This window comes from Asterias rubens, chromosome 10, assembly GCF_902459465.1.
Source record: "Asterias rubens chromosome 10, eAstRub1.3, whole genome shotgun sequence".
Lineage (NCBI taxonomy): Eukaryota > Metazoa > Echinodermata > Asteroidea > Forcipulatida > Asteriidae > Asterias > Asterias rubens.
Window position 1 is genome coordinate 8793987 of NC_047071.1, and position 26238 is coordinate 8820224.

The window sequence follows — 26238 nt, forward strand, 5'->3', positions numbered from 1 at the left end:
ACCTCTGTCTCGAAAACTACGTCACTTCAGAGGGAGCCGTTTCTTACAATATTTTAAAATATCAACCTCTCCCCATTACCAATAGTGTCCACTGCCTTTAAAGAGGACAGCCATATTAATGTTGACCATCAATAATGGCTAGATACAGCTTCAAAATAGATCTCCAGCATTTGATTGTATTCTTTAAAGCCAGTGGACACTATTGGTATACTCAAAATAATTATTATCCTAAAAACCTTAATTGGCAGCGAGTAATGGAGAGCTGTTTGATAAACATTGTGAGAAACGGCTTCCTCTGAAGAAACGTATAGTTTTCGAGAAAGAAGTAATTTTCCCACGAATTTGATTTCGAGACCTTATAATAAGATTTTAAAGGTCTCGAAATCAAGCATCTGAAAGCACACAATTTTGTGTGACAATGGTGTTTTTTTTCCTTCATTATTATCTCGCAACTTCGACGACAAATTGAGCTCAAATGTTCAGAGGTTTGTTTATTTTATGCATATCTGTTGCGCTACACCAAGTGAGAATACTGTTCTTTGACAATAATCAATAGTGTCCGGTGTCTTTAATCGAGAGAAAAAAAAATAAAAATGCCGCAATCGGTAGAAAATGTCAGCGCTCAACTTGGAGCGAGCTGCACACTTTAGCTTACAACTAAATTAAAGTGGCTTTATAAAAACAAAATATTTAAGAATAATAGAGCGAAAACGACCTCAGTGTAATTCCTTACACGTGAGGGCGTGCTTCTGAACATGATTCTAATGTTAATCAGGCGTCGGTGAGGTATCTCCATGGTAACTGACCCATGTTTTGGTTTTAAGTGTATTTTTTGTCAGAGAAATATTGTATTATAAACATTTATATTATTTAACACAAATGTATAAAAGCTAGCTTTATACCACTTTATTGAGTGTAGGCCTTTTAGCTGTTGTGTAAATATTGCTTTGCTCAAAAGTTGCAGTTTCATGTTTCCTCTTTAGTTTTATTTTAGCTGTAAAATTATAATAAGATATATCTGAAATACTAGTTTATGACACATAATTTGGTATAATAAAACACAGTATTGAGAGTGAGATAGTACTCATCTTGTTAAGTGGGCTTCAATAAACGACCTTCGCAGATTTAGAGAAACACTATATACGGTAAAAACAAAATGTGGGAGCTGATGGCTCAATGGTGTCGCCTCGGACTTTCATGGTGTATATAGGAACTGACGCAAGAGTTGCTGATTTTGATCAAGCATTGGTAACAAATAGACGATGCAATTTGGTATCAGTAATTCAGCTGTTAATTGACTGCGGCTATACTGCATGACGATCCCCCCACCCCAACGGCACTTCGCTGCAAAGACCAATACTACTACATCGACAAGCTAAGTCTACAGTGTACAGACTGTGGCTTATGTTAATACAGCTATCTTTGCATCAAGTCATGAATAGTCATACCAAAATGGCTACCGATGTTGCGCCGAAACGCGAAAAAGAAACTTCACACAAGGGGATTTTGACCTTAGTTGGGCACCGAATGGAGAAATCTGGATCCCATGGAATCCCTAATATCTCACGGGCCCAGACAACGATCCGTAAACTTTCATGGAGTTTACTTTTCATCGCTGGACTTGTCATGTTCCTGTACCAGAGCTACTTCTTGATAAACAAGTATGTATACATCCGAGTTCTTCATTAAATGGCGTCTTTGCTTATTGTCAAAGCATGTCGCTGTTTTTAATGACAGCATAGTTTAAAGACACTGGTTGGACACTATCAGTCTGTCTCAGAAGTATTGTTAGCATAAAAACTTACTTGGTAACGAAACTTCAGCAACGGGGAGCTGTTGATAGTATAAACATGAGAGACGGCTCCCTCTGTATGAACGTAGTGTTTGAGACAGAGGTAAATTCTCAATTAAGTACTAAATGGCTTCAGGCCCAAAGTCTGTGAATATCTTTTAGGCATCTGAAAGCACACAAATCTAGTGCAACGAGGGCCTTTTTTGCATTGTTCTGTTGCTACTTTGAAGACCGATTGTGTAAAAATTTTTCCAGATTTGTGCTGGGATACACCAAGTGAGAGTCTATCACCAAAACGTGTCCAGTGCCTTTAAGTGCTTATTAATTTGTTAAAAGGGAATGAGGAAGGGAAAGGAAGTGAGCAATTCAAGAACGTTTGTTTATGCTACAGTAACTTTTTGTCTCTATTTTTTTTTTTTTTGGCAAAAGACGGGATCCAGAGACATGTGAGATGCTTGTCTCCACACAAATTCATGGCTCTGCTTACCGTAAGCACAGAATCGGCACTTACGGAAGCAGGGAATTCTGCGCTTACGGCAAGCCTATTTCACGGGTAAGCGGCGAATTTTGGCTTCTGCGCGTGCGTACTCCACGTTCCTATAGGCATTCTACACTCACAAGGCTAGCGAAGAAATTCGGCGCTTGCAAGTAAGCGGGGATTTTTGATCGTAAGCGCAGAATTCGGCGGTAAGCAGAGCCATGAAATTGGGCACAGGAGTTTATTGTCACCTGGACACGGTGTATTATCTAAGCCTTGTCCATATAGAAGGGACAAGTGTCAGAAGTTCAATGTTAAAAAAAACCGCAATAATTATAGACGTGAGTCAGCAATCACACAAGGCCACTTCCGATTATTGGCGGCTACAGCTACAGCTACGGCTCCATTTCGGTGTCATAATTCGATTAAGTATAGTAACTTCCTATCCAACTGCCTTTGCAACAGTCGTAGCTATAGCCGCTAATTCGGATGCAAAAGGGTTGTCATAACTTCCGCTATGTGTCACTTGAAGGGAAAGGGGGAGGGGGTCAAGTCACTTTAGGGGGAGGGGAGGGGGGCTTTGAGCTTGATGTAGAGTCAATGACTTGGTTTAAAGGCACCGAACACTACTGGTAAACACTCAAATTAATGTTTAGCATAACAACTTGTTGTTAACGAAACGGAGAGCTGCTGATAGTATAGGCTACAACATTGTGAGAAACGGCTCCCTCTGAATAAACGTAGTTTTTGAGAAAGGTATAATTTCTCACTAAAACATTTGAATTTGATTACGAGACCTCAGAATTTGATTTATGAGGTCCCGAAATCAAGCATCTGAAAGCACACAACTTGTGCTACAAGGGCTTTTTTTTTCAAGTGAGCAGACTGGTCTTTGAAAATTATTACCAAAAGTGGCCAGTGTCTTTAACAACAAGTTCAAGCTTTTAGCCCTTTGAGAACAACTCTGAGGGTCGAAACGTCAGCCCCTTTTGAGGCATGTATACCATTAGGTCCTTTCGGTTGGTAAGCAGTTCGCAACACTCAGCTAAATAATGCCATTGAAAATGTCAAATAATACATTACTTACATAATGTGATTTTTCTTTTGAAAGGCATTTGAACTGCTTGATGTACTTTGCAGACCATTTGCTTCATGATGTCAATTTCATTTAGTCTGTCTACCCAGGCGAGGACAACTATAGCTCACAAACCATTATGAACTGTGTGTTTATAAAACCTTTTAAATGGGTCTAGTAATATCCTCCACTTAGCTTTCTCCATCCTGGCTTAATTATGATTGACGATAGAACAAACAATACCAGCCCACATTCGTTCCTATATTGAGTGGTAATCATCTTTGCGGAAACAATTCAAATTAGATTGCACTTTTCCATTGTGCTTTCCATTTTGCCCACGTCTGTATTAAAAACAGCCAGAGCGGGGAATGAGTTTATTAAAAACAGAACAACCAATTCTACCATTTGCTTATTTCACTTAAAACCATTCAGTTAGGGCCGCGGTTGCCAACGTGTTATGAAATAATTTAACAGTTCTTGGTCACATTGTATATACACACCGGTCAGTCTTTAGCGTGATATCCGTAGGTGGACCAAGCCACACGTCCTAAAGGGGTGTCAATCAACATGTGTTAGTGAATTCGTTAGACAGGGGAAGGAAAGAACTCCGCCAGCATCCTTTGAGTAAAAAACAAGTGTTACTTTATCAATTGTAACAAACATTGTTAAGCTACTTACAAAATAGATAACCTTTAACTAAATGAAACCCACCAAGGCCCACAGTAAATAGTACCTAAACCTGTCTGCGATGCATGATTGAGCAGGATACCGGTCACAAACTGTACACCTGGCATTGTAGTTTGATTGGTAACCTTATTCTGGTAAGCAACATTGTGTTTTGCTTATAGCTATTTTTGTTTTGCTTAAGCAGCTCTATGAAATTAGGCCATGGAGGTGTAAACAACACACCATTAATAAACAATGATTTTTGAAGAAAAGGAAAACAAAATTTCATCTACTATCAAAGCTTGTCAGCATTTGTTGACAACCAACAAAAGGGGGCCTTGCAACCAAGGAGGTCACTCGCTGCCGCTTTAAAGGGACATACCGGCTAACCGTTCCCCTTTAAACAAGGCCATGGTCAATAATGATCACGGAGCAGATAACACAATATAGTTTGAACGCTCTAATAAATTTCGCTACGAGTGGTATTTTCCTGATGTAATTGCCGTTTTCTATACACAACCAATCTGAAACTAAATGCAATCGAAACATATCCGTGTAATATGGTCACAAGCTATTTTAACAACATCCTTGCCATTACAGGAAGTCAGAAAAGTATGCATTTATTTTTGTCGAAAAACGGTTGACTCTTTTCAATAAAAACCAATAAAAACAATAAAAACCACAAATATTGCATCAAGACAGCTTCTAAGGACGGAACTTGTTGCAATGTTGGTATTTGAAGTTCACATCGTTCATTACCGCTGAGCTAACTGTAACATTAAAATAATAATTAGAACAGACTTTGATATGCATTTGGCTTTTATCGGAAAGTAAACGTCGCATCAATCAGTGAGACTTTTGGGACGCTTGTCGGCAGCAGACTTACCAGGTAAATTCCATTGATCTCGGTAATGTGCTCACGCTCAGAACTACGCCAACAATGGAAATTTACCCGGTGAGTCTGCTGCCACCTAGCGTTCCAAAGTTTCCAATTTCATCCGGCCTGATCACAGGTACTACAGCTGGCCGATCAACGTCAATATAGAAGTACGGTCAGTGAGGTCAATGGAGTTTCCTGCTGTGACGTGGTGTAATCTCAACCCAATAAGGAAGAACGCCCCCATCGTCCAAACAAAGCTATGCCAAGTCATCGGGGGTCCTGCTTGCATTAAAGCAGCTAATGTCTCCAATGTCACGCTGCCTCCTTACATTGATAAGTCTAACGTAAGTAATTTGTAACACTGATCTTTATTTTGATTTGACCACCGAGTTAGCGACTATACCTGCAGTCAATTATTTCACCAGCGCTTTAGCATGCGGATATAGCTACCACAATTTCGGTGTTGTCAGATTATCAATTTAACACCCTAGTTTTTGCAGTGAACAAAATACCATCTCCATTTGAACGACATAATGGTTTCCCCAATGTTTTGATCTAAACTGCAATGTTTCTGCTCCAATTCACCGTTTTCCCCATTTTTGTACACTCCAACATAAAAAAATATTGGATCCGAGGCTCACAAAAATACCGAGAAAATGCAGACAAATGGCGTCTCATCGGAAGGGATTTTTAATGCAAAAATGTTACTTGTTAAGTCTGCTTGGGATGGTTGTGGTGATCGGGGTGGGATGGGGCGGGGATGGTTCTTGGAGTGGACGGGAAGTAGCGGTAGGGTTGGGGTGTGGGGTGGGGAGGGGTTGGAGAATGGGGGTGTACGGGTGTATAGAGAAAGACAAAATAATACATCATAAAGTCGCTAACAAAACATAGGCCGAAATTAATTCCCACATAGAAAGCCCTGCGTTTGCAAATGCATAGAAGAGTGTGTACGTGTCAAAGGGGACTGCTTCAAGGCCAACGCTGACCCGTTAGCAGTTTGCTGCAAAACTATAAGGAGCACACTTGTTTTTTCCCCCCAGCCGTATCAAAAATGGCACCACCCAACGGACTTCGAGGCAGAACACGCAAAGCATCAGTTAATGGACAAGGTTCTGGATACCGTCGGCGCAATGCCGTATGAAGACAGACATGCCACTGGACACGAACTGGATACAATGTTGCTGTCATGCACCTTCAATGCAAAGCACTGCTCACCAGAGTACGGTCATGTTTCTTTAATGCTTTCTATTTGGATGAATCTCAAACTCTTTTAACCCTAACTTTAAAGGCAGTGGACACTGTTGGTAATTACTCAAAATATTTATTAGCATAAAACCTTACTTGGTAACGAGTAGTGGGGAGCGGTTGACGCCAAAAACATTGTGAGAAACTGCTCCCTCTGAAGTGACGTAGTTTTCGAAAAAGAAGTAATTTTGCACAAATTTGATTTCGAGACCTCAAGTTTAGAACTTGAGGTCTGGAAATCAAGCATCTGAAAGCACACAACTTCTCGCAACTTCGATGCCCAATTGATCTCAAATTTTCACAGGTTAGTTATTTAGTGCATATGTTGAGATACACCAAGTGAAAAGACTGATCTTTGAAAATTACCAAGAGTGTCCAGTGTCTTGAAACATAACTTTAACCAACCGCACTAACCCTAATCAACCCTTACTACAATTAATCAACCTCAACTCTACTAGCAAACCATTCTTACCTTAACCCTAACCGACTCTTACTAAAACAACCCTCAAAATAATAACTCAATCGAACACAAGGTAAAATCCTAAACCTCGAATCTCTTACCATGTCACTGATACAAGTTTGTTATCGATGACTTCACTTTTACGAATCATAAATGCGTAAGCTCAAGAGAGGGCGTTAACCCTCCACAATGTCAATGAACTTTTTTGTTGAAATTTGTGTGCCTATCCCGTTGGTTTTCAACCGAAAGGTATGCTGAATATATGCACAATTTTTGTTTGCACAAATGCACACATTGGTTTATGAACATGGATTGATTTGGTTTGTGGTATACGAAGCCCCTAAAGGAACAAGTTAACATGCTTTATTGAAAAGGTAACACAACTTTTTTGATTTTCTTTTTTAACTTGAAATATTATTTAATTCCCTTGAAGTACTATTTTGTACCAACGAAATATGTTCAGATTTGTTTTAAACCTTTTTAATATTTTTTGTTTAACGGTCCCTTTAGAGGCTAAGTAGTGGTGAAACCTCTCGAAGATAAAATGTTCGGCCGTGTCCGAATTGTTGGCTACGGCTGCGGCTACGACCGTTGCCAGGGGTGTTGCTAAGGGCGTCCTATACTTCAGTGCATGATGACGCGGCGATCCGGACGTAGCTGTGGCCGTAGCCGCCAATATCCTTACAAACATTATGTACAGTTTATAAGTGTATCTCTTCAAAGGATTAGGGAACAACAGTTGTTTACTGCTGTGCTTCATTGACAGGAACTTTACAATGTTCTACAACTACCGCTATGGTAATTGTTTTACTTTCAACTCTGGACGAGAGAGCACACCCAAACTGAATGTCACTAAATCTGGACCAAACTATGGTAAGTTAGCTTCACGACATCATACACACCAAACACGATCTGTTCAATCATGCTGAAAAGATTTCCTTTCTCGGTACGTCCCCTCCACCAAACCTCTGCTACTATCGGTAGAGCGCTATAGAAAGAGCCCTCTCCCTCACCTCACACGCCTTTTTAACAGTCAACTGAATTGCAATAGAATGCAGCTTTTTATGCGCCTTTTGACTGTGCCAACAATATTTTTTATCTGGATTTTGTTTTTTTCCCGCAACTTTTAGAACAATTTGTTTTATACATTGTAAATATTTGTCTCTCCTTAATCAATTATTTCTTAAACAATGTGAAATAGTGTGATTTTTTTCTTATTTTTTTAATCTCTGTATATTTTCCTGTAATTCGACCTACCGGTCGCCATGGGAATTTGTTTTTAAAATAATAAACCAATAATTAATGAAAAATCCGTTTACGGTTCCAGACTCCGCTTGATGATGGAAACACCAACCACAATGTACACTCCTCAAAAAAATATGTAAGAACCCAAGCCAATGACGGCGCCAAAGCCGAAATTTTGAGAAATGTGCGCCAGTTTTGTTTCTTTTACACGGTAATGCAAAGTGTGTTATGTGGGCACAAAATCAATGATAATATGCGAATACACATGTACTACCTTCGGGTGAAGTTCATAGAAATACCTAGCAATATGCTGTTTTTGTGGTAGAGTAGAAAAATATTAATCCATAAACCCGCACTTTCCGGCATAGACTTGATGGCAAGTCGTTGGCGCTGCCTATTTATCCGCCGTTCATGCAACAGTCACAGTGCGATTATACACATGCAACGGTAGTAGGTAGCGCGTGGCAGCTCTAACTCACACACAGAAACTGAGATCGAGGGTGAGTGTACCGTCCCCGTAGCTACACCGCGCTGTTACTACACACCGCGCTTAAAGGTTACCGTCTCGACTTCAAGCCTAATTCCGGCAGGGACTAAAACCAGAATCCACGTGGTGCCTCAGTGAGATTGGAACTGAGGTCCTAGAGGTGGCAGTGGGGAAAAATACGCACTATAAAAACCCGAAATCTGAATGCCCAGTAAATCTTATCCACATTCTTCACTTGACAACACCCCAATATTCTGTCCTACAACGTGATAATTGCAACACTTGATTTGAAACAACCAGCTCACCACCCTTACTCTATCTCTTAACCCAAACCTAGCCCTAGACCTAACCCTTACCCTAACCCTAACACTGAACCCTAACCCCGACCCTAACTCTAACTCTAGCCCTAACCCTAAACCACAACCCTGACCCTAACACTTAATAACCCTAACCCAAACCCTAACCATAACCCTAACCATATCCCTAACCCTATGGCAAGCCCTATCCTCAACTTTCCGGAACCCTAACCCTTAACTACAGTTCAAAACTGCCTTACACTCAATGCCATTATTTCACAGGTCTGTCGATGGAGCTGTTAATTGAGCAACATCAGTACATACCGGATTTGGAGAATGGTGCTGGGGTTCGGATCAGCATCCACAACCAATCTAGCATGCCATTCCCCGAGGACAAAGGAACAAACATTTCACCAGGGCGGGAAACATTCATTGGAGTTCATAAAGTAAGTTTAATATTATATAATAATATTTATAAACCGAGCGTATACGTCTCAAGGCGGTTTATTGGTTCCATAATGTAACGGTTTTCGGCTCCCTGCCTGAGGGAAAGGGGGGGGGGGGGGTATGCAGCACAGAACTGCTGTCTGACGCTCCAGTGGCTTTTTCTTTCACGACATCAGCCTCTACCACCCACACTCCGATAACTTAACCACAATAGCTTGAATATGATGCTCTAAATAACTCGGTCAAGTTACTGTTAATAATTTAGAAAATTAGTGCTGGAAAAAGTGTGAAGCGACTTTGTAAGAACTTCTTGTTATGTATGGTGTGTCGAGGCCACTTCGCACGAGGCATATTTAAAGCAGGAAATTTGAGGCAAACATGAACATTCAGCATACACAGTATGATTCCCTTTATCCACTAGTGTCTTCAGCCAATTGAAAAACACACCAAAGTTTTACGAGAAAAGGAAGATGGGGCTTTTGAGTTTTTTATTCAAGGAGGGAGCAGCCATGACTATAAATTTGCTGCCTCTGTAAAACTAAGACACTAATTAAAATCTGAGTAACATGATTATTAAATCAATCGCAAAAAAAAATGTTGTCACAAGATGAAGCGACTATACAAACAGAGTCGAGTCTGCATACTGATAAGTTGCATAATAACACAAGTGCGCCGAAAAACGGTGCGCCAAGAAATGACACTGAACGGGACACTGACAGAGCACCAGCAAACTGATAAAATAAACAACAGTGCGAACTCCGATAAACGAGGGAGTCGGGAACGTGATATGCGTGTTGCATGGTGTGCATGTTTGAAACCGCATTCAACCTTTGGGACGGACTACTTGCGCACTAAACGATGGTCGTTTGATCGAATTAGTTAAAGACAGTGGACACTATTGGTAATTGTCAAAGACCAGTCCCCTCACTTGGTGTATCTCAACATATGTATACAATAACAAACCTGTGAAAATTTGAGCTCAATTGGTCGTCGAAGTTGCGAGATATGAATACGAAGTTGTGTGTTTTCAGATGCTTGATTTCGAGACCTCAAATTCTAAACTTGAGGTCTTGAAATCAAATTCGTGGAAAATTACTTCTTTCTCGAAAACTATGTCACTTCAGAGGGAGCCGTTTCTCACAAGGTTTTATACTATCAACCTCTCCCCATTACTTGTCACCAAGTAAGGTTTTATGCTAATCATTATTTTGAGTAATTACCAATAGTGTCCACTGCCTTTAAACCTCGATCTGAGATAACAAAGACTTTAATTATATTGGTCCATAACGACAGACGCAAGTATCAACGCTCCAGCAACTTTATTATCCATGAATAAAGGGCTTGAATAAAAGTTAATTATTATTATTTAGTATTATTTTTATTTGCCATAACAGTACAAAACATAATACATTGACAATAATACCCCGAGATGGGCAAGGGACAACAAAAGCAAATACATACTATGATCCATAGATCTGTTGCCTCACATCTGGGGTACACAATCAAATTAATATAGATTTAACATAATATGCATGTAGTACACAAAGCATTAAAAAACAGATAATTATACAACCAATAGCAAATAATAAATATATAATAAGAATACAAAATAAATTAAATGAATAAGTAGAAATAACGATAAGGTAAGGATAAACAATAACAGGAAATAAATAAATAAATAAACAGTAAACTTGTAGATCAATGAAACAACTTAAAATATTGCACAAGTAATTCAGCTAATGGTACTATACAATAGATTCATGAGCTTGGCAGACAGACAATCTAAGTGATTTGAGAAAGCTGTGGAAGGGCAAGAGCAGTAGTGAATTGCGAATGTTTTCAGGCAAACTAGACCAAAGTCTGGGGAAAAGATGAGGAGCTGATAAATGCATAGCATCGGTTCTAGCATACAGGTGTTTGAAGGTGAGAACATTAGGATATCTATGGTTGACAGAAATGATGTCTGCCACATCACAATGAATAAAGTTAAACTTACACTTAATGATAAAATACAAAACAGAAATTACGACGAATTGACAGAGACGACCAGTTGAGGGACTTAAGTCTATCGGGGTAAGACATCTCACCCATCCTCTGCCGGGTGAATAAATCAATAAATTTGTTGTGTTTGTTGATAGGGAGAAAGAGCAGGCCGATCCTTCTCTACCACCAATAATATACATGTACTATAGGCACAAGGTTGCCTGATTCCTTACCCATAAAAGGGTTTGGGTACAACAAAACGCCAACATATTTACACTACATACATGCTTCAAAGATAATGATGGGAGAAAGCTTCCCTTAAAATATTAATAACTGAGGTGCCGTAGTTTTCTTTTTTTTAATGAGTAAAACAATTTCACGAACATGATTGTCGTCCCACACTGAGAGTTTATGTACAATGGATTTATGTACGTACACGATGTTAATGTATGTACATGATCAGAGAAGTTGCATTTTTCCGGGAGTTTATGAAAAATTAGTGCCGCCGATCGCCTGCAATGCTAAAACTGGTCTTTGACAAATTACCAAACGTGTTAAATACCTTTAACTATTTAGGGTAGAATTTTGTAGACCCCCCCCCATCTCCTATGCTTTGTTTGAATTGTTTAGTTTTGTGTTAATTTATTGATTACATTAATTGATTCATGTGTGTCCCTCGAGTACACCCCACATACACCCAACCCCCACTCAAGTATCTAAGGAGCTGAATGCACATTCCGATTTGCTCAGGGGAGTCAAGGGCTGTTTTAGAAGCAAAACTCGGATGTAAAATCTCCTAGAAATTGAATATTTGAAGTTAAAACTTAAACATTACTTCCCCGAGAATACAAAACAATGGTCACTATTAAGAGGTCACATGCACGAAACGAAAACACATGGCTAAAGAGAGGGAAACCAATATTTCCCGTCGCCATTTGTAAACGCGTCTATACCACCGGGATTAGGCTATTATTTAGAAAGAAAACCACATAGCGCAGCACCCCCCCCCCCCCCATTTACCCAGATGCGCGGTATGTATAGTTCTGCGAGTGAATTATATTATCCAGTGCACTGTTCATTGCGCATTATTCCGAACTGGGCGTACGCCAAATGGAATAATTAGGTACCCATGTGACACGTACAGGCTTATCAGATGCGGCCTACTGCACACTCGCGGTTTTCGGCTCCCTGCCTGAGGGAAGGAGGGGGGGGGGGTATGCAGCACAGAGCTGCTGTGTGACGCTCCAGTGGCTTTTTCATACACGACATCAGCCTCTACCACCCACACTCCGATAACTTAACCACAATAACTTGAATATGATGCTCTTAACAACTCGGTCAAGTTACTGTTAATAATTTAGAAAGTTAGTGCTGGAAAAAGTGTGAAGGGACTTTGTAAGAACTTCTTGTGATGTATGGTGTGTCGAGGCCACTTCGCACGAGGCATATACGCAGGAAATTCGAGGCAAACATGGACATTCAGCATACACAGTATTAACACAATCACTCGAGAATAAGATTCCCATTATCCACTAATGTCTTCAGCCAGTTAAAAAACACACCAAAGTTTTACAAGAAGAGGAAGATGGGATTTTTGAGTTTTTATCAAGGAGGGAGCAGCCATGACTATAAGTTTGCTACCTCTGTAAAACACTAATTAAAATCTGAGTAACATGATTATTAAATCAATCGCAAAATAAAATGCTGTCACAAGATGAAGCGATTATACATCAGTCTGCATACTGATAAGTTGCATAATAACACAAGTGCGCCGAGAAACGGTGCGCCAAGAAATGATACTGAACGGGACACTGACAGAGCACCAGCAAACTGATAAAATAAACAACAGTGCGAACTCCGATAAACGAGGGAGTCGGGAACGCGATATGCGTGTTGCATGGTGTGCATATTTGAAACCGCATTCAACCTTTGGGACGGACTACTTGCGCACTAAACGATGGTCGTTTGATCGAATTAGTTAAAGACAGTGGACACCATTGGTAATTGTCAAAGACCAGTCCCCTCACTTGGTGTATCTCAACATATGTATAAAATAACAAACCTGTGAAAATTTGAGCTCAATTGGTCGTCGAAGTTGCGAGACATGAATACGAAGTTGTGTGTTTTCAGATGCTTGATTTCGAGACCTCCAATTCTAAACTTGAGGTCTTGAAATCAAATTCGTGGAAAATTACTTCTTTCTCGAAAACTATGTCACTTCAGAGGGAGCCGTTTCTCACAAGGTTTTATACTATCAACCTCTCCCCATTACTTGTCACCAAGTAAGGTTTTATGCTAATCATTATTTTGAGTAATTACCAATAGTGTCCACTGCCTTTAAACCTCGATCTGAGATAACAAAGACTTTAATTATATTGGTCCATAACGACAGACGCAAGTATCAACGCTCCAGCAACTTTATTATCCATGAATGAAGGGCTCGAATAAAAGTTAATTGGTTGTGTTTATTGATAGGGAGGAAGAGCAGACCGAGCCTTTTCTACCACCAATAATATACATGTACTATAGGCACAAGGTTGCCTGCATCCAGACCTATATAAACGGTTTGGGTACAACAAAACGCCAATATATTTACACTACATACATGCTTCAAAGATACTGATGGTAGAAAGCTTCCCTTAAAATATTACTAACTGAGGTGCCGTAGTTTTTTTTAACAATGAGTAAAACAATTTTATACGAACATGATTGTCGTCCCACTGAGAGTTTATGTACAATGGAGTTATGTACATACACGATGTTATTGTATGTACATGATCAGAGAAGTTGTTTGTCTTCATATGGCGGCAATACTTCCATCTGCATGATTTTGTTGTGTTTGTATATTTAATAATGTGTAACTACATGTGCGTTAATAATCTAATTGTTCGGTGCTTGGTTTTGGTATCAGTATCCCTAATTAGTGTATTCCAACATTATAAAAGAAAATGCAAAGAATAGTTGTTTATGCTTCTAAATTCCCGAGGAATGTTCCGTGCCCGAAGCATTTCATAGGTTAAAATTTAGGGGTGAAAATTAACTTGTTTGTTCGAAAACTTCATTACTTTAAAGGGGTAGTTTCTATAATGGGTGTTGTATAATATCAACAGCTCTATATGGTGCTTTTCACCAGTACACTTTTGTTATCACTAATTTGTTGAGCAATATATACCATGCCTTTAAGCTCGAGAAACAGAATACAATATGTACAGAAGTTTTTTCCTTTATATTTGTTGTCTTACAGAGTTTTGTACAGAGGCTACCATCTCCTTACGGTGACTGCCAGCGTGTCTTCGAGGAGAGAAATATCTTTAAAACTGAATTTAATCACATCCATTATACCCAGAAGGTAAGAGTTTCTATTTATCGACTGATTGAATCCGGAAAGTATGGATTCACTCTCACATAAAATACCTAATCAAGGCTAAACCTTTTAATCATAGTCGAAGATGCAATGTCGTAGAGGCACTGGACACGTTTTGGTAACAACGATATTGTTAATTAAAAAACACTTTGTGTGTCTCAACATGAATAACATACAAATCTGCAACAATTTGAGCTCAATCGGTCATCGAAGTCGCAAGAGAAAAATGAAAGGAAAACCACTTTTATTTGCCAATTGTGTGTGCTTTCAGATGCTTGAAAAGGCTTCAGTCTAAATTCTCTTTCTGATTCAAATATTCAAGTGAGAAAGTACATCTTTCTCAAAAACTATCAGAGGGACTCGTTTCGCCCAGTTTCGTTACCAAAGTAAATTGTTATGCTAAAGTATATTTTGAGTAATTTACCTAACGTGCCCAGTGCCTTTAAATGTTGAATAATTTAGTACGACTAAAGTCTTAATACCAAATCTTAGGCGTATCACAAACCAACAGTCTCTCACCAAAACCATTTAACATGTTACACAAGACTTTTAATCGGTTCATTATGTACAGACATGACATGACTAGGGTTATCGATATCATAATAAACGCACAATAATGTGTGGCCATGTTGCCATGGATCCCTTTCACCACCAGTATACATCACGATGTTCGAGCAACCATTTTGGATTACAAAACAATGCCCATGTTGATTGCATGCCCCGCAAATTGATCATGATTTTGAACTTTTTTTTCAAAACCTTAAAGACACTGGACACTATTGGTAATTGTCAAAGACCAGTCTTCTCACTTGGTGTATCTCAACATATGCATAAAGTAACAAACCTGTGAAAATTTGAGCTCAATCGGTCGTCGAAGTTGCAAGATAATAATGAAAGAAAAACACCCTTGTCACACAAAGTTGTGTGCTTTCAGATGCTTGATTTCGAGACCTCAAATTCTAAACTTGAGGTCTCGAAATCAAATTCGTAGAAAACTACTTTGTTCTCGAAAACTACTCCACTTCAAAGGGAGCTGTTTCTCACAATATTTTATACCATCAACCTCTCCCCATTACTAGTCACCAAGTAAGGTTTCATGCTAATAATTATTTTGAGTAATTACCAATAGTGTCCACTGCCTTTAACTTATAATTGTATCAGTATGCGAAATGATATATATTTGGTTTGCGGTAACACCATGTGTGTATCTACTTGCCAGGTAGAGGTGTTCTTAGGGAACTGTCTTGCTTTATTCTACTGCCGTGGAGTAGATAATATTTATAGGGGTTCAGTACTGAACCCCTATAAATAAGCCCACTCTTCTCTTACCTCTTCAGTCTCCTGACGATGACTATAGAGCAAGCTAGTCGAAACGTTGAGACCAATTTCAGAACTGACTCCGCGGCAGTACAGTTAGATACGATCCTATAAGCTAAAGTAGTAGTCCAGTCTAATTTCTATACCATCCGCCCTAGTAATAGTTAATAAACAGGACAGTTCTTTTCAGAACTGAGAAGTCTCCCGACCCTCCGATTATCTACTCCACGGCAGTAGAATAAAGCAAGACAGTTCCCTAATAGTCAGGTAGCTTATGGATGGAATCGTGACCGACTGGCAAAAAGCACCAAATTTGGTAGGTACTTTCTATAGGCCCCAGAAATCAATTTTAGAAGGGGTGACACCAACAAATATTTTTGGAAGGTACTTAATTTACATAATTTCAAAATGGCTGCAAAATCCTATACTTAAGCACTAATTTCGGTACATTTTTATCATTTAAGCAAAGGTCATTTTGAAATATTTACTTTGGTGGTTTTGTTTACATATCCTGCACTTAAACAACATTAATGAACTGATGATGTGCCTAGGTAATTATGTGTTGTCAGAAATCCAAGATGGCCACTATAATAATAAATTAAGTATCCTGGTTTGAAATTATGCAAAACAGTTATATTTGTTGTTACTACCGTCTTAACTATTAAAACAGTCCCATGTGGGGAAAATTGGTTTAGACTGACAATATCTTCAAAGATCTTGGCAGCTTCCGCTGCACTTGTAAAGCGCTGTGCAAGAAAGCCTGCAGCTTTGCGGCATCTGCAGTTTCTGAAGCACTGCAGCAGTGTTTGGCATCCGCACTCCAACAGCTCTCTGCAGACACTGGCTGCCTCTGGCATGAGTGACCACACAGCTTTCCAGTCAGATGCAACCTTTGTCCAACCATATCCCTCGGGCAGTAAAGCATGCTGTTCAGACTTCAAACTTGTTGTCCAGATGCTCGCCTTTCCAGCAGGAAACTTCATGTTCGATACCTTCTCAGTTAGTAGTTGAAATAGCTCTTGATGGGATCCTGCAGAAAGTTTAGGAGTTTTAGTGTTCCCTGCAACCTTCTTCCTTACACCTTTTCCTCTCTTCTTCCTCATAGATTGCTTCAAACATACCTCTCTTGTATGTATTCCACACTATGTCTACTCGGTTGCTATCCCTCAATTGTTGGATCCAAAGGAGAAATAACTTTTCACCAGATTCATTGAATGTACTACAATGTAGTTTGATTTGCAGGAAGTGCGTGGACGATAGCAGCATCGTAAAAAACCTTGGCATGGTAGTATGACGGAGGGTCTGGCTGATCTGTTGCTAGAATTTCTACCAGATCAGGTTTTTTCGTCGGCAGAAGGAGCGCTCCATACACCAAGAGAGAAGATGGCCAAGGATGATTTTCATGGGCGAAGAATTCTGTTGAGTCTCCATCACGGTACTGACTTAATTGCAAAGTAGAGCTGGCTGAAAAGATTGCAATCATTGTTTTTACTTGAACGATGCTGCTTAGCACTTGGGTTTGGCTTTGATTTCAGACGCTTCCAAATGGCCACATAATTTCTTTTGGTGGGCTTATGAATGCTGGTGCTTCGGTCTAAAATCACATCCTTAACATGCTTCTGGAACTGGGAAATGCCAAGGGCTTCGATTGTGCGGACTTTGGAAACATCTGTATTAGCACAATTTCCAAGTGTCCAAAGCAAGCAGTTCTGAAGAATCTTCAATGAAAGGGTTACCCATTTCTGAGATTGCTTCAGTGAGGCTCTTCACTTGTTACCTAAAAACCTCCTGCATAATCATCCCCTGTTCATGCTGCTTGTAAATGTTGACGTTTTCTCCGTCCATGAACTGGTCCTCAAATTCCTTCAGCAGTCTTGCTTGCTGTGGACCTTGAAACCATCCATATTCTGGAGGCAGCTGGGTTTTCGGTAAGTCCTACCACGCCACCAGACCCTTTACCAACGTTGTTTTGTTCATGACCATGGTCAAGAGGCATGCAAGAGGACTCGTGTTGAGTCTTTTGAAGAACCCACATTGGTATGACCTCTTCTTTGATATTTTGTGGTAGAGCCTTCATGTATCGGATGTGAATGGGGATCCAGCGAGCGTAGTTAGTGTGATCCAGAACAAAGAACCAAGACACCAATGCCTTCAAAGCCTCCCCAAAGAGATCAAAATCTCGGATACAATGAGCACGGATGAAAATCAGCACAAGTGTTTCATATTTCAAGAATGATATCCCAGTACTGACATGTAGGGCTTGCCGTAATCATCTTCTGCTTCCACGTTTCAAAAGATATCCCACTGTCAGACTCCACCTTCAGTTGCCAAGCATCTCTCTCTGCAGATTTGCAACTGTTAGGGCTGTAACTTGATGACTGTGCCTGGTTCTAGTGAGGTGAGCAGCTTAGAGGAAGGAGTCTGCTGTACCTGAGGAGCCCACACCAGCTTCACATAAGGCAGGGGGGTCCAACCAGATCCTTCAAGAAAGTCTCCAATTGTGTTCCATAGAGTCATCTCAATGTGGAGACCACCAACGTTACTAAAAAGTGCTTTTCTCCCAATACAATGTCTCGGGCCAACGCCACTGAACAAAATTGGCATGGGCAGACAGTGGTTGGTCCACAGCAATTAGCGGTGTTTGGCATGGATTGAGATAAGTTGTTATCTGCCTTTGGATATCCATCCCATCAAGCATTATGCTTGATCATGTCAATGGTTGTAGCCTTTTCGTATAAAAGCAGAAAGAGGGCGTCAAGAGCAGCAGGATCTGAAGGAGGTATCTGAGTTAAAGCATGGAAGGCAGGACCAGGCAATGTAATCTTCTTTCTCAAGCTTGTCCTTCTTTATTAAGAGAAAAATAGATATGTGTATCCAGGAGACTTCTGTAGCTCTTGCAATTTCAAGTTTACCATCGACCTTATGTTAGATTTGCAAGGCAGACAAGCTTCTTGTTAATGGCACGGTCGTAGCTAACACTGATGCCCAGCCTATACAGGATGTTCATTATGAAACAGTAAGCGTGACTTTAGCAGTAACCATATTCATAATTTTGTCGACGAACTTAACCAAATTGACTGGAGTTTTATAACATCATTGAATAATTTGCATGAAATATATGGTAACTTTCAGGAGCATGTTGTTAAACTGTATGATAAACATTTCCCCTTGCAAGAGGTGAAACGCAGATATGATTCTTGTAAATCACCCTGGCTATCTGATGGCGTTTACAATTCAATAAGGAGGAAAAACCACTTGTATAAAAAATTTCTAAGAAATCCTAATAACCAAAATAAATCCATCTATACTCTGTATAAAAATAAATTGAATGCTTTGATTAAAATATCAAAGAAAAATTACTTAAACAAGAAATTTGAACAGGAAAATGGCAATATCAAAGGAACTTGGAAGCTTATAAATTCTTTGCTAAATAAGGGTAAGCCGAATTCCAACCCGTCTTATGTTGTTAAGGAAGACTGTGTTAAACTAGAGGATAACAAAGAAATTGCAGATGCATTCAATGAATACTTCGTTAGCGTCGGTGCGAAGCTTACACGTAATCTACCATTATGTAATACTTCGTGTGAGTCTTTTCTTGCAGGAAGATGTTCACACTCTATCTTTTTAACTCCAGTTACGCAAGAAGAAATTGCAGATTCTCTCAACAAACTTACATGTAGCAAGGCTCCTGGTTTTGATGGGTTAAGTCCGTTTGTAATTAAACAGGCTAGGTACATTCTTGCTAAACCACTTGCTGAAATCTTCAACAGGTCCTTATCTTCTGGTATTTTCCCCGATGCGTTAAAAATAGGTAAGGTTATACCAATACATAAAGGGGGTAATAAACATGATATTGGAAATTTTAGACCTATCTCAGTTTTGTCCACGTTCTCAAAGGTTTTTGAAAGGATAGTTTATAATAGACTAATATCATTCATTAATAAAAATAGCATTCTTGCTGAGTCGCAGTTTGGCTTTAGGGAAAACCGATCTACAGAGTTAGCAACCTCATACGTAGTAAATAAACTACTCAAGGCCATAGACGATAAAACGTTTTCCGTTGGTATATTCTTGGACCTTTCAAAGGCTTTCGATACCGTAAACCATGACATTTTAATTTCTAAATTGGAACATTATGGTGTGCGTGGAATAGCATTAGCCTGGTTTAAAAGTTATTTATCTAATAGAAAACAATTTGTATTGTTTAAGTCAACGCTGTCTAAAGAACAATATATTTCCTGTGGAGTTCCACAGGGCTCTGTGTTGGGTCCTCTATTATTTATTATTTATATAAACGACATATGTAATACTTCTGATACAATATCCTTCTCTTTATTTGCAGATGACACAAGTTTAGTGTACAGTCATAGTAACGTAGATACAGCTGTTAGTCACCTTAATTTTGAACTTTTAAAAATAAGCACTTGGCTGTTGGCAAATAAACTATGTATTAATGTACTGAAATCAAATTATATAATATTTTGTCCGAGACAGCAGAAATATACTCAAACGGTTCCTTTAATATTAAATGGTGTTAACTTGCAAAAAGTAAAAAGTACAAAATTTCTAGGCATTTATATTGACGAAAATCTTAACTGGAAGAGTCACGTTGATGTAGTGTCAAGCAAAATATCAAAAACCATCGGTATAATGAATCGTTTGAGGTTTTTCTTACCAAAGAATATCTTAATAACTCTTTACAACTCATTAGTCCTCCCATATTTAAATTACTCAATTCTCACTTGGGGTGGCTCTTCATCCTGTGATAAACTTCTTATTTTACAAAAACGAGCTGTTCGAATAATTTTCAACGCTCATTATCGGGACCATACCTCTCCTTTGTTTGCCGAACTGAAACTACTACACTTTAATGATCTCTATAACCTCAACCTTGGAAAATTCATGTACAGGTATATAAATAATTTGTTACCTTCCTGTTTTAGTTCATGTTTTACTCTCACTTCAGATGTGCATTCTTATAACACTAGAAGCAGCTCGAACAAGAACATTTATGTTAGTTTTAACAGAACGTCAATGTTTAAAAATGGCCTCGTTCAACGAGGTACACATTTTTGGAATAGTCTACCCACCCCTCTTAAAACATCATTAAGTTTATCTACATTCACCAAACAACTAAAAACACAACTGCTCCAATCATATTCTTAATCTGTAATGGAAAAATTGTCATTTAGCAATAGCTCAATTATGCTCCTATATGTCTGTCATTGTCCTTTTTTCGTTTGTCATTTGCCAGTCTGTGTTTGTCTGTCAAGGGTACGGGTACAAAAGCTTTGCTTCACCCTTTGCCCAATGTTGTTATGTGAATAATGTTTAAACTAAGCTTCGTTAAGTTAATATTGTTATAAATGATTATTTCGTCTTTTAAAATATGTTGTTATAATAGTGTTAACTTAATGGTGTATGTATTATGTATTATCATAACAATGTTGAAATAAATGTTCTATGATATGTTGCATCTTGTGAGTGTATGGATACATAACCCATTGTAGAGAGGAAGAGGTGGCTCTTTTTCTTTGCAATGCCTGCTGTGTTTTGCCACAGAAGCTTTGTTTTTTGCATTGAAGCTGACCATCTGAGCTATGGAAAGACAAACCTGTGACCCATTGATATCTTGGTGCTTTACATTAGGTACATTCAGCAGCATGGCAACTAGTGTCTTAAGACTTGCCGGACGAGAATTTTCCAGGCAGTTATGCTCAAAATTCCCGGTAAAAGGGAGGGATTCCCAATCAAATATGTCTTGTCTGATGCTTTTAAAACTGATCTTTATTATCTAAAATATCAAAGTGAATACGCAAGGAAGGATAAAAAACATTGAATTGGCTAATTGAAGCCCAGCTCCAAATTGTAGGTGCAAATAATAAAACGAATATATAAAATTGTACATTAAATCTTTATAAATGAATTACCCGTCAAATCACTAACAATTACGTTGTAATTAGTCATAGTGATAATTAGTTATAAGCATCAGTCTATTTTGACTTTAAAGTAAAAAATACATAATTTGAACCCTACCAATAGGCCTAATTAGTAAAGGGCTGAATACAGCACTCAAATGAAAAACAAAATCGCTACATAGTTTTTTTAAAAAGATTTTATATGCAAATTGTGCTCAAATTTGGACTTATGCAAATTAGGTACCCTTCCAAGATTTTTTTCAGGTGTCACCCCTTCTAAATATCTTCTCTAGGACCTAAATAATATATCTACCAAGTTTGGTGCTTTGGGCCAGTCGGTCACGATCTCGTCAAAATTTGGACCTAAGCAACCTGACTATAAGAACAACTCTACCTGGCAAGTAGATACACACATGGTGTTACCGCAAACCAAATATATGTTGATACCTCACCATGCAATGCCTCAAATCCTATAATTATGCGAAATGTTAAAAAGACACGATTATACCATTTAAAATCGATGTTTACTTATCCACTGAGGTTCCTATAGGAAGAACATTCTTTTTTAATAAGCATAATTAAGCGGTTAAGGACAAGATGGAATCTGACTAGGCGAATTTAACATGATTTAAATAGTTTATTAAAGTTGAATGGCTTCTGACTGGCAACTCGAAAAAATCATTAGGGAAATAAGTAGACCGCCAACATGTGTCGCAGGTTCGAAGCTAGTCAATGCTTCTTTATAAAACTTAAAGTTTTTGGTGTGTGCAATTATCAAGATTGAAATATCCCCCTTTCAGCAACTGAAGAGAGAATTATTTTCTTTGTTTCATGTTAGGCTTGTCTAAAAGACTGCTACTTCAAAGAGGTTTTGGAGAAATGTCATTGTGCCGATGTGAGATATCGATACGACGATAGTTTACTTGCTTGTAACACTACGGTAAATGGTGTGTATACGTTTTACCTTGTAGCAGCATGCCCGGGGGTGTGAATTTCGATTCTTGTTTGTTATATTTAAAGGCGCTGGACACTATTGGTAGTTACTCAAAACAATTGTTAGAATCATAACAACTTACACGGTAACGAGCAATGGAGAGCTGTTGATGGTATTATAAAACATTGCGAGAAAAAGCTTTCTCTGAAGTGACGTAGTTTTTGAGAAAGAAGTAATTTCTCACTAAAATATTTTAATTGAATTCGAGACCAGTCAGCTGAGGTCATTCAAGCATCTGAGAGCACGCAAATTGTGCGACAAGGGTGTTTTTCACAGGTTCGTTATTTTATGCATATTGAGATTCACCAAGTGATAAGACTCTGGTCTTTGACACGTCCAGTGCCGTTAAGTAACAACACCCATAATGCATAATTAATTTTGACACCTACATTTTTGCAATGTTACAAACAGGAATGTGCATCGAAAGTATTGAAACAAGTTACGCAGATGGAACTTTGAACTGCTCTTATTGTCAAATGGAGTGCAGGTTAGTGTAACACTAACACTCGGAAACTTAAAACACAAAATGGTATCCGAGCCACCCCCACCACCACCCCTTTGAAATGAATGATACATTAACAGCTGTGTTACATACCTTGATCAAGCAAGTTCGTCGTATCGAATAACAATAATGAATGCTAATAATAATTTTGCAAATAGGAACTATTTCATTCCTCCAGCCTAGGTTTGGTTAAATTTATATCAATGGGGTCAATTCAAGATTGCACCATGATAAAGGTCTATACGATAGTATGGTCCAAGTTCATGGCATTTTGATTAACTTAGGTAAATAAATCAAGCGGTGTTTTGATTTTGTTTTTCACTCTAAGCCATCTGTGCCCAATATTGTGTTGATTTTTTTATTTTTTATTTTTTTAATTATTTAATATTTTAGTGAGGTGATATTTGATAAAGTTGTCAGCAGTTCTGTATGGCCCAGCCGTTTATATAAGGTACGTCAACAAGTTTCATGTCTCGCTTCGGTGAACAGTGTTAGTGGGTGCTACAGACTCTATAACTTGTTGTTTCTGGAGGAGGGTATATTTGTGGGGCGTTGTTAAAAAGAGGTAGGGGTGGCACCCTCCCTCGTTTCATTATAGAGTCGCCACTGGATCACAGAGTCAGTGCATTTCTTGGACTACTATATAAAGCTCAGGCCTCCAAAAGATTTGGACGATGGAAAAACTTTTTCAACCTTAGCCAGAACCTTCCGCTATTTTGTTCTCTCCAAAATGCATTCCATACAGCCATATAGTTGTTTCGTTCCCGTGAAATAGTGCATTGTTCATTCTCTCTCGGGAAGCATTTTTAAGGACCAAATACCGTTTTCGGGGAACGAAACACTATGTAGAGGAACGAAATGATATTTCAAGTGAAGAAATTATAACTTAACTTTGTCCCTTTATACGGGCTTCGCAAAAATTACATCGTTGATATTAATACTAAATTTTATTTCATTCATGCAATACTATGTGGCCTTATTTTGTAATGTTGAAGTTACAATATTGAGTCATTGTCAGAGAAAGCAAGTTTCGTTCCGATTTCTTTTTACAGGACACACTGACTTGGAAAATATGGGACCGAATGAATAGTTCACGCAGCCTTATTGAAAAAGAAGACAAATTCGTGGAGTAAGTTTGTCAGTTGGCCCGCCAAAACATTGACTGCTTTGAGTTGTGTGATTTTTACTATGGACTCAAAGGGGCATTACAAAATTTGTAAGAAAAGCATTCGACTAAGATCACAGATTTATCGCTCAGTAAGCGTTTTTTATTTTATATTTTAATCGATATCCTGAAAAATGTGTAATTTGTTTTTCACTCTTTTCTCGTGACCTGGATTGCCGATCGATCTCAAACTTTTTACAGGTTGGTCAGTTAATATATTTAATGTGGTATACGTAAAATGCTTCACTACCAGCAACTGTTTTATTAGCAAAAACAAATTGTGTAACGTTTCTTTATATTATACTTTGCTTATTATTTAAAGCTTTCAGAAACTATTGAGGGCGCACATGGTCTCCATACAAACATTGTTTCATTCTCCCCGTTATTGCTTAATGTTTGTTTTTATCGTTTCTGTTTTGGTTTAAGAGATAACTTACTTCGAGTGAACGTGTACTTCGATCAACTTGAATATGAGGATATTAACCAAGGCCCAGCATATGATGTGAGTATGGTTTAACCTTTCTGTCTGTTGTTTTTCGTAGCAGTTATTATATATAATAATTATTCTTAAATTTAGTGTTGTTTACCCTGGTTTGTTTTGTACAGTTTTAACGGACACATCATCCACAAGCCTCGGCTTTTATAGGACGATGCATGCACGTGCAAAATATATGAAGTAAATGTTCTTTTTGTTAATTGATTGAGTATGTTAGGTTCGATTATTTTGCCAATGTGGCGCCAAAACTTCAATTTGGCACTGGATGGAGAGCCATTGACATTGTAAAACAACGCAAGAAATGACACCGTCTGCACTTATGTGTTTTTTTTTTTTAATCTGAAAAATAAACTTGGGCATGCAGCCCACATCATGTTCTTACATTATGTTCTTACATCTTTTAAGACTGATTTAGTCCAAAATATTCACAGTTATCTTATGCATATGTTGGGATACCACACTGGTGTTTGACAATAGTTAGTGAACGAATAATCTGACTTTAATGCACCGTTGATCAATTGGCACGCGGCTACAGGTTGCCAAGCTCGTCATTGTGGGATTCAAAATTGCACGTGTATGGGGTAGCGTTTTGAAAGTCGTTATAGCTGCTTCCGCACTACGTTGTAGGCTACTTGCGGCGGTATCCGAATTTACGGCTATATACGGATACGGCAAGTTCCCATAGCATCTCTGTGTAGCGCCCTCTGTTTACAAGTTATCACATTGGCGCTTATTTCAATTTGCGTGCATGTCTTTTATTCATGGCAGGTTACTTCACTGCTGGGCGATCTGGGTGGCAACGTTGGATTGTGGATCGGTGTTTCTGTGTTGACAATGTTTGAGTTCCTGGAGCTCGTTCTGGATATTGCTTATCTGGCGTACCATGGCTGCCGTATGGTCAGTGAAAAGAGTGTAGTAATCTAAGTAGTTGAGCGAGACGTTGTCTTCAGCCGACGCCATCTCGGGAAACTCTGATGGCCGCCTTCAACGCACCCCAATCAAATATAATATCGAACTGTGAAAGTTTTGGTTCGTCGCTTTGCTTCCAGAGAAAGACGCCATGGCTAATCACTACACCAACCCACGCTGGGGCATGTATAACGGGTTGCACACCTATATTCCGACACCCCTATGTTCCGACACCCCTTTGTTCCGACAATTCAGCCTATATTCCGACTACCCTATGTTCCGACAGCCCAATATTCCGACACCCCTATATTCTGACACCCCTATGTTCCGACAACTAACCTATGTATGGGTGCGTTCGTTTAGCTTCCCTGGGTCGACCCCGTCGATGGGCGTTTTTTTTTTCTCCCAGGACGAAAGTGTGCAGATAATTACCCACGTTCGTCCAGGAAAAAAAATCCGCCACACACCGGAGTCGACCCAGGGAGCTAAACGAACGCACCCTATATTCTGACACCCCTA

At 38.9% G+C, this 26238-nt stretch overlaps 1 protein-coding gene across 1 annotated transcript; it reads left to right on the forward strand.

Annotated features, from left to right (window-relative positions):
- The first annotated feature begins 5991 nt into the window (after positions 1-5991).
- Positions 5992-26012, forward strand: LOC117295630 (acid-sensing ion channel 1-like). The gene is made up of 10 exons (XM_033778334.1): positions 5992-6110; positions 7363-7469; positions 8907-9070; positions 14299-14403; positions 22492-22600; positions 23059-23134; positions 23543-23600; positions 24202-24278; positions 24741-24816; positions 25579-26012. The coding sequence occupies exons 1-10, from the start codon at positions 5992-5994 to the stop codon at positions 25732-25734; spliced, it is 1047 nt and encodes a 348-aa protein (XP_033634225.1). The 3' UTR covers positions 25735-26012.
- The last annotated feature ends 226 nt before the right edge of the window (positions 26013-26238 follow it).

Excerpts from the sequence above, each read along its gene's own strand:
- LOC117295630 (XM_033778334.1), top strand. The coding sequence starts at position 5,992 with ATGGACAAGGTTCTGGATACCGTCGGCGCAATGCCGTATGAAGACAGA. Across the intron at positions 6,111-7,362 it reads GCAAAGCACTGCTCACCAGA|GAACTTTACAATGTTCTACA; the intron begins GTACGGTCATGT and ends CTTCATTGACAG. Across the intron at positions 7,470-8,906 it reads TAAATCTGGACCAAACTATG|GTCTGTCGATGGAGCTGTTA; the intron begins GTAAGTTAGCTT and ends ATTATTTCACAG.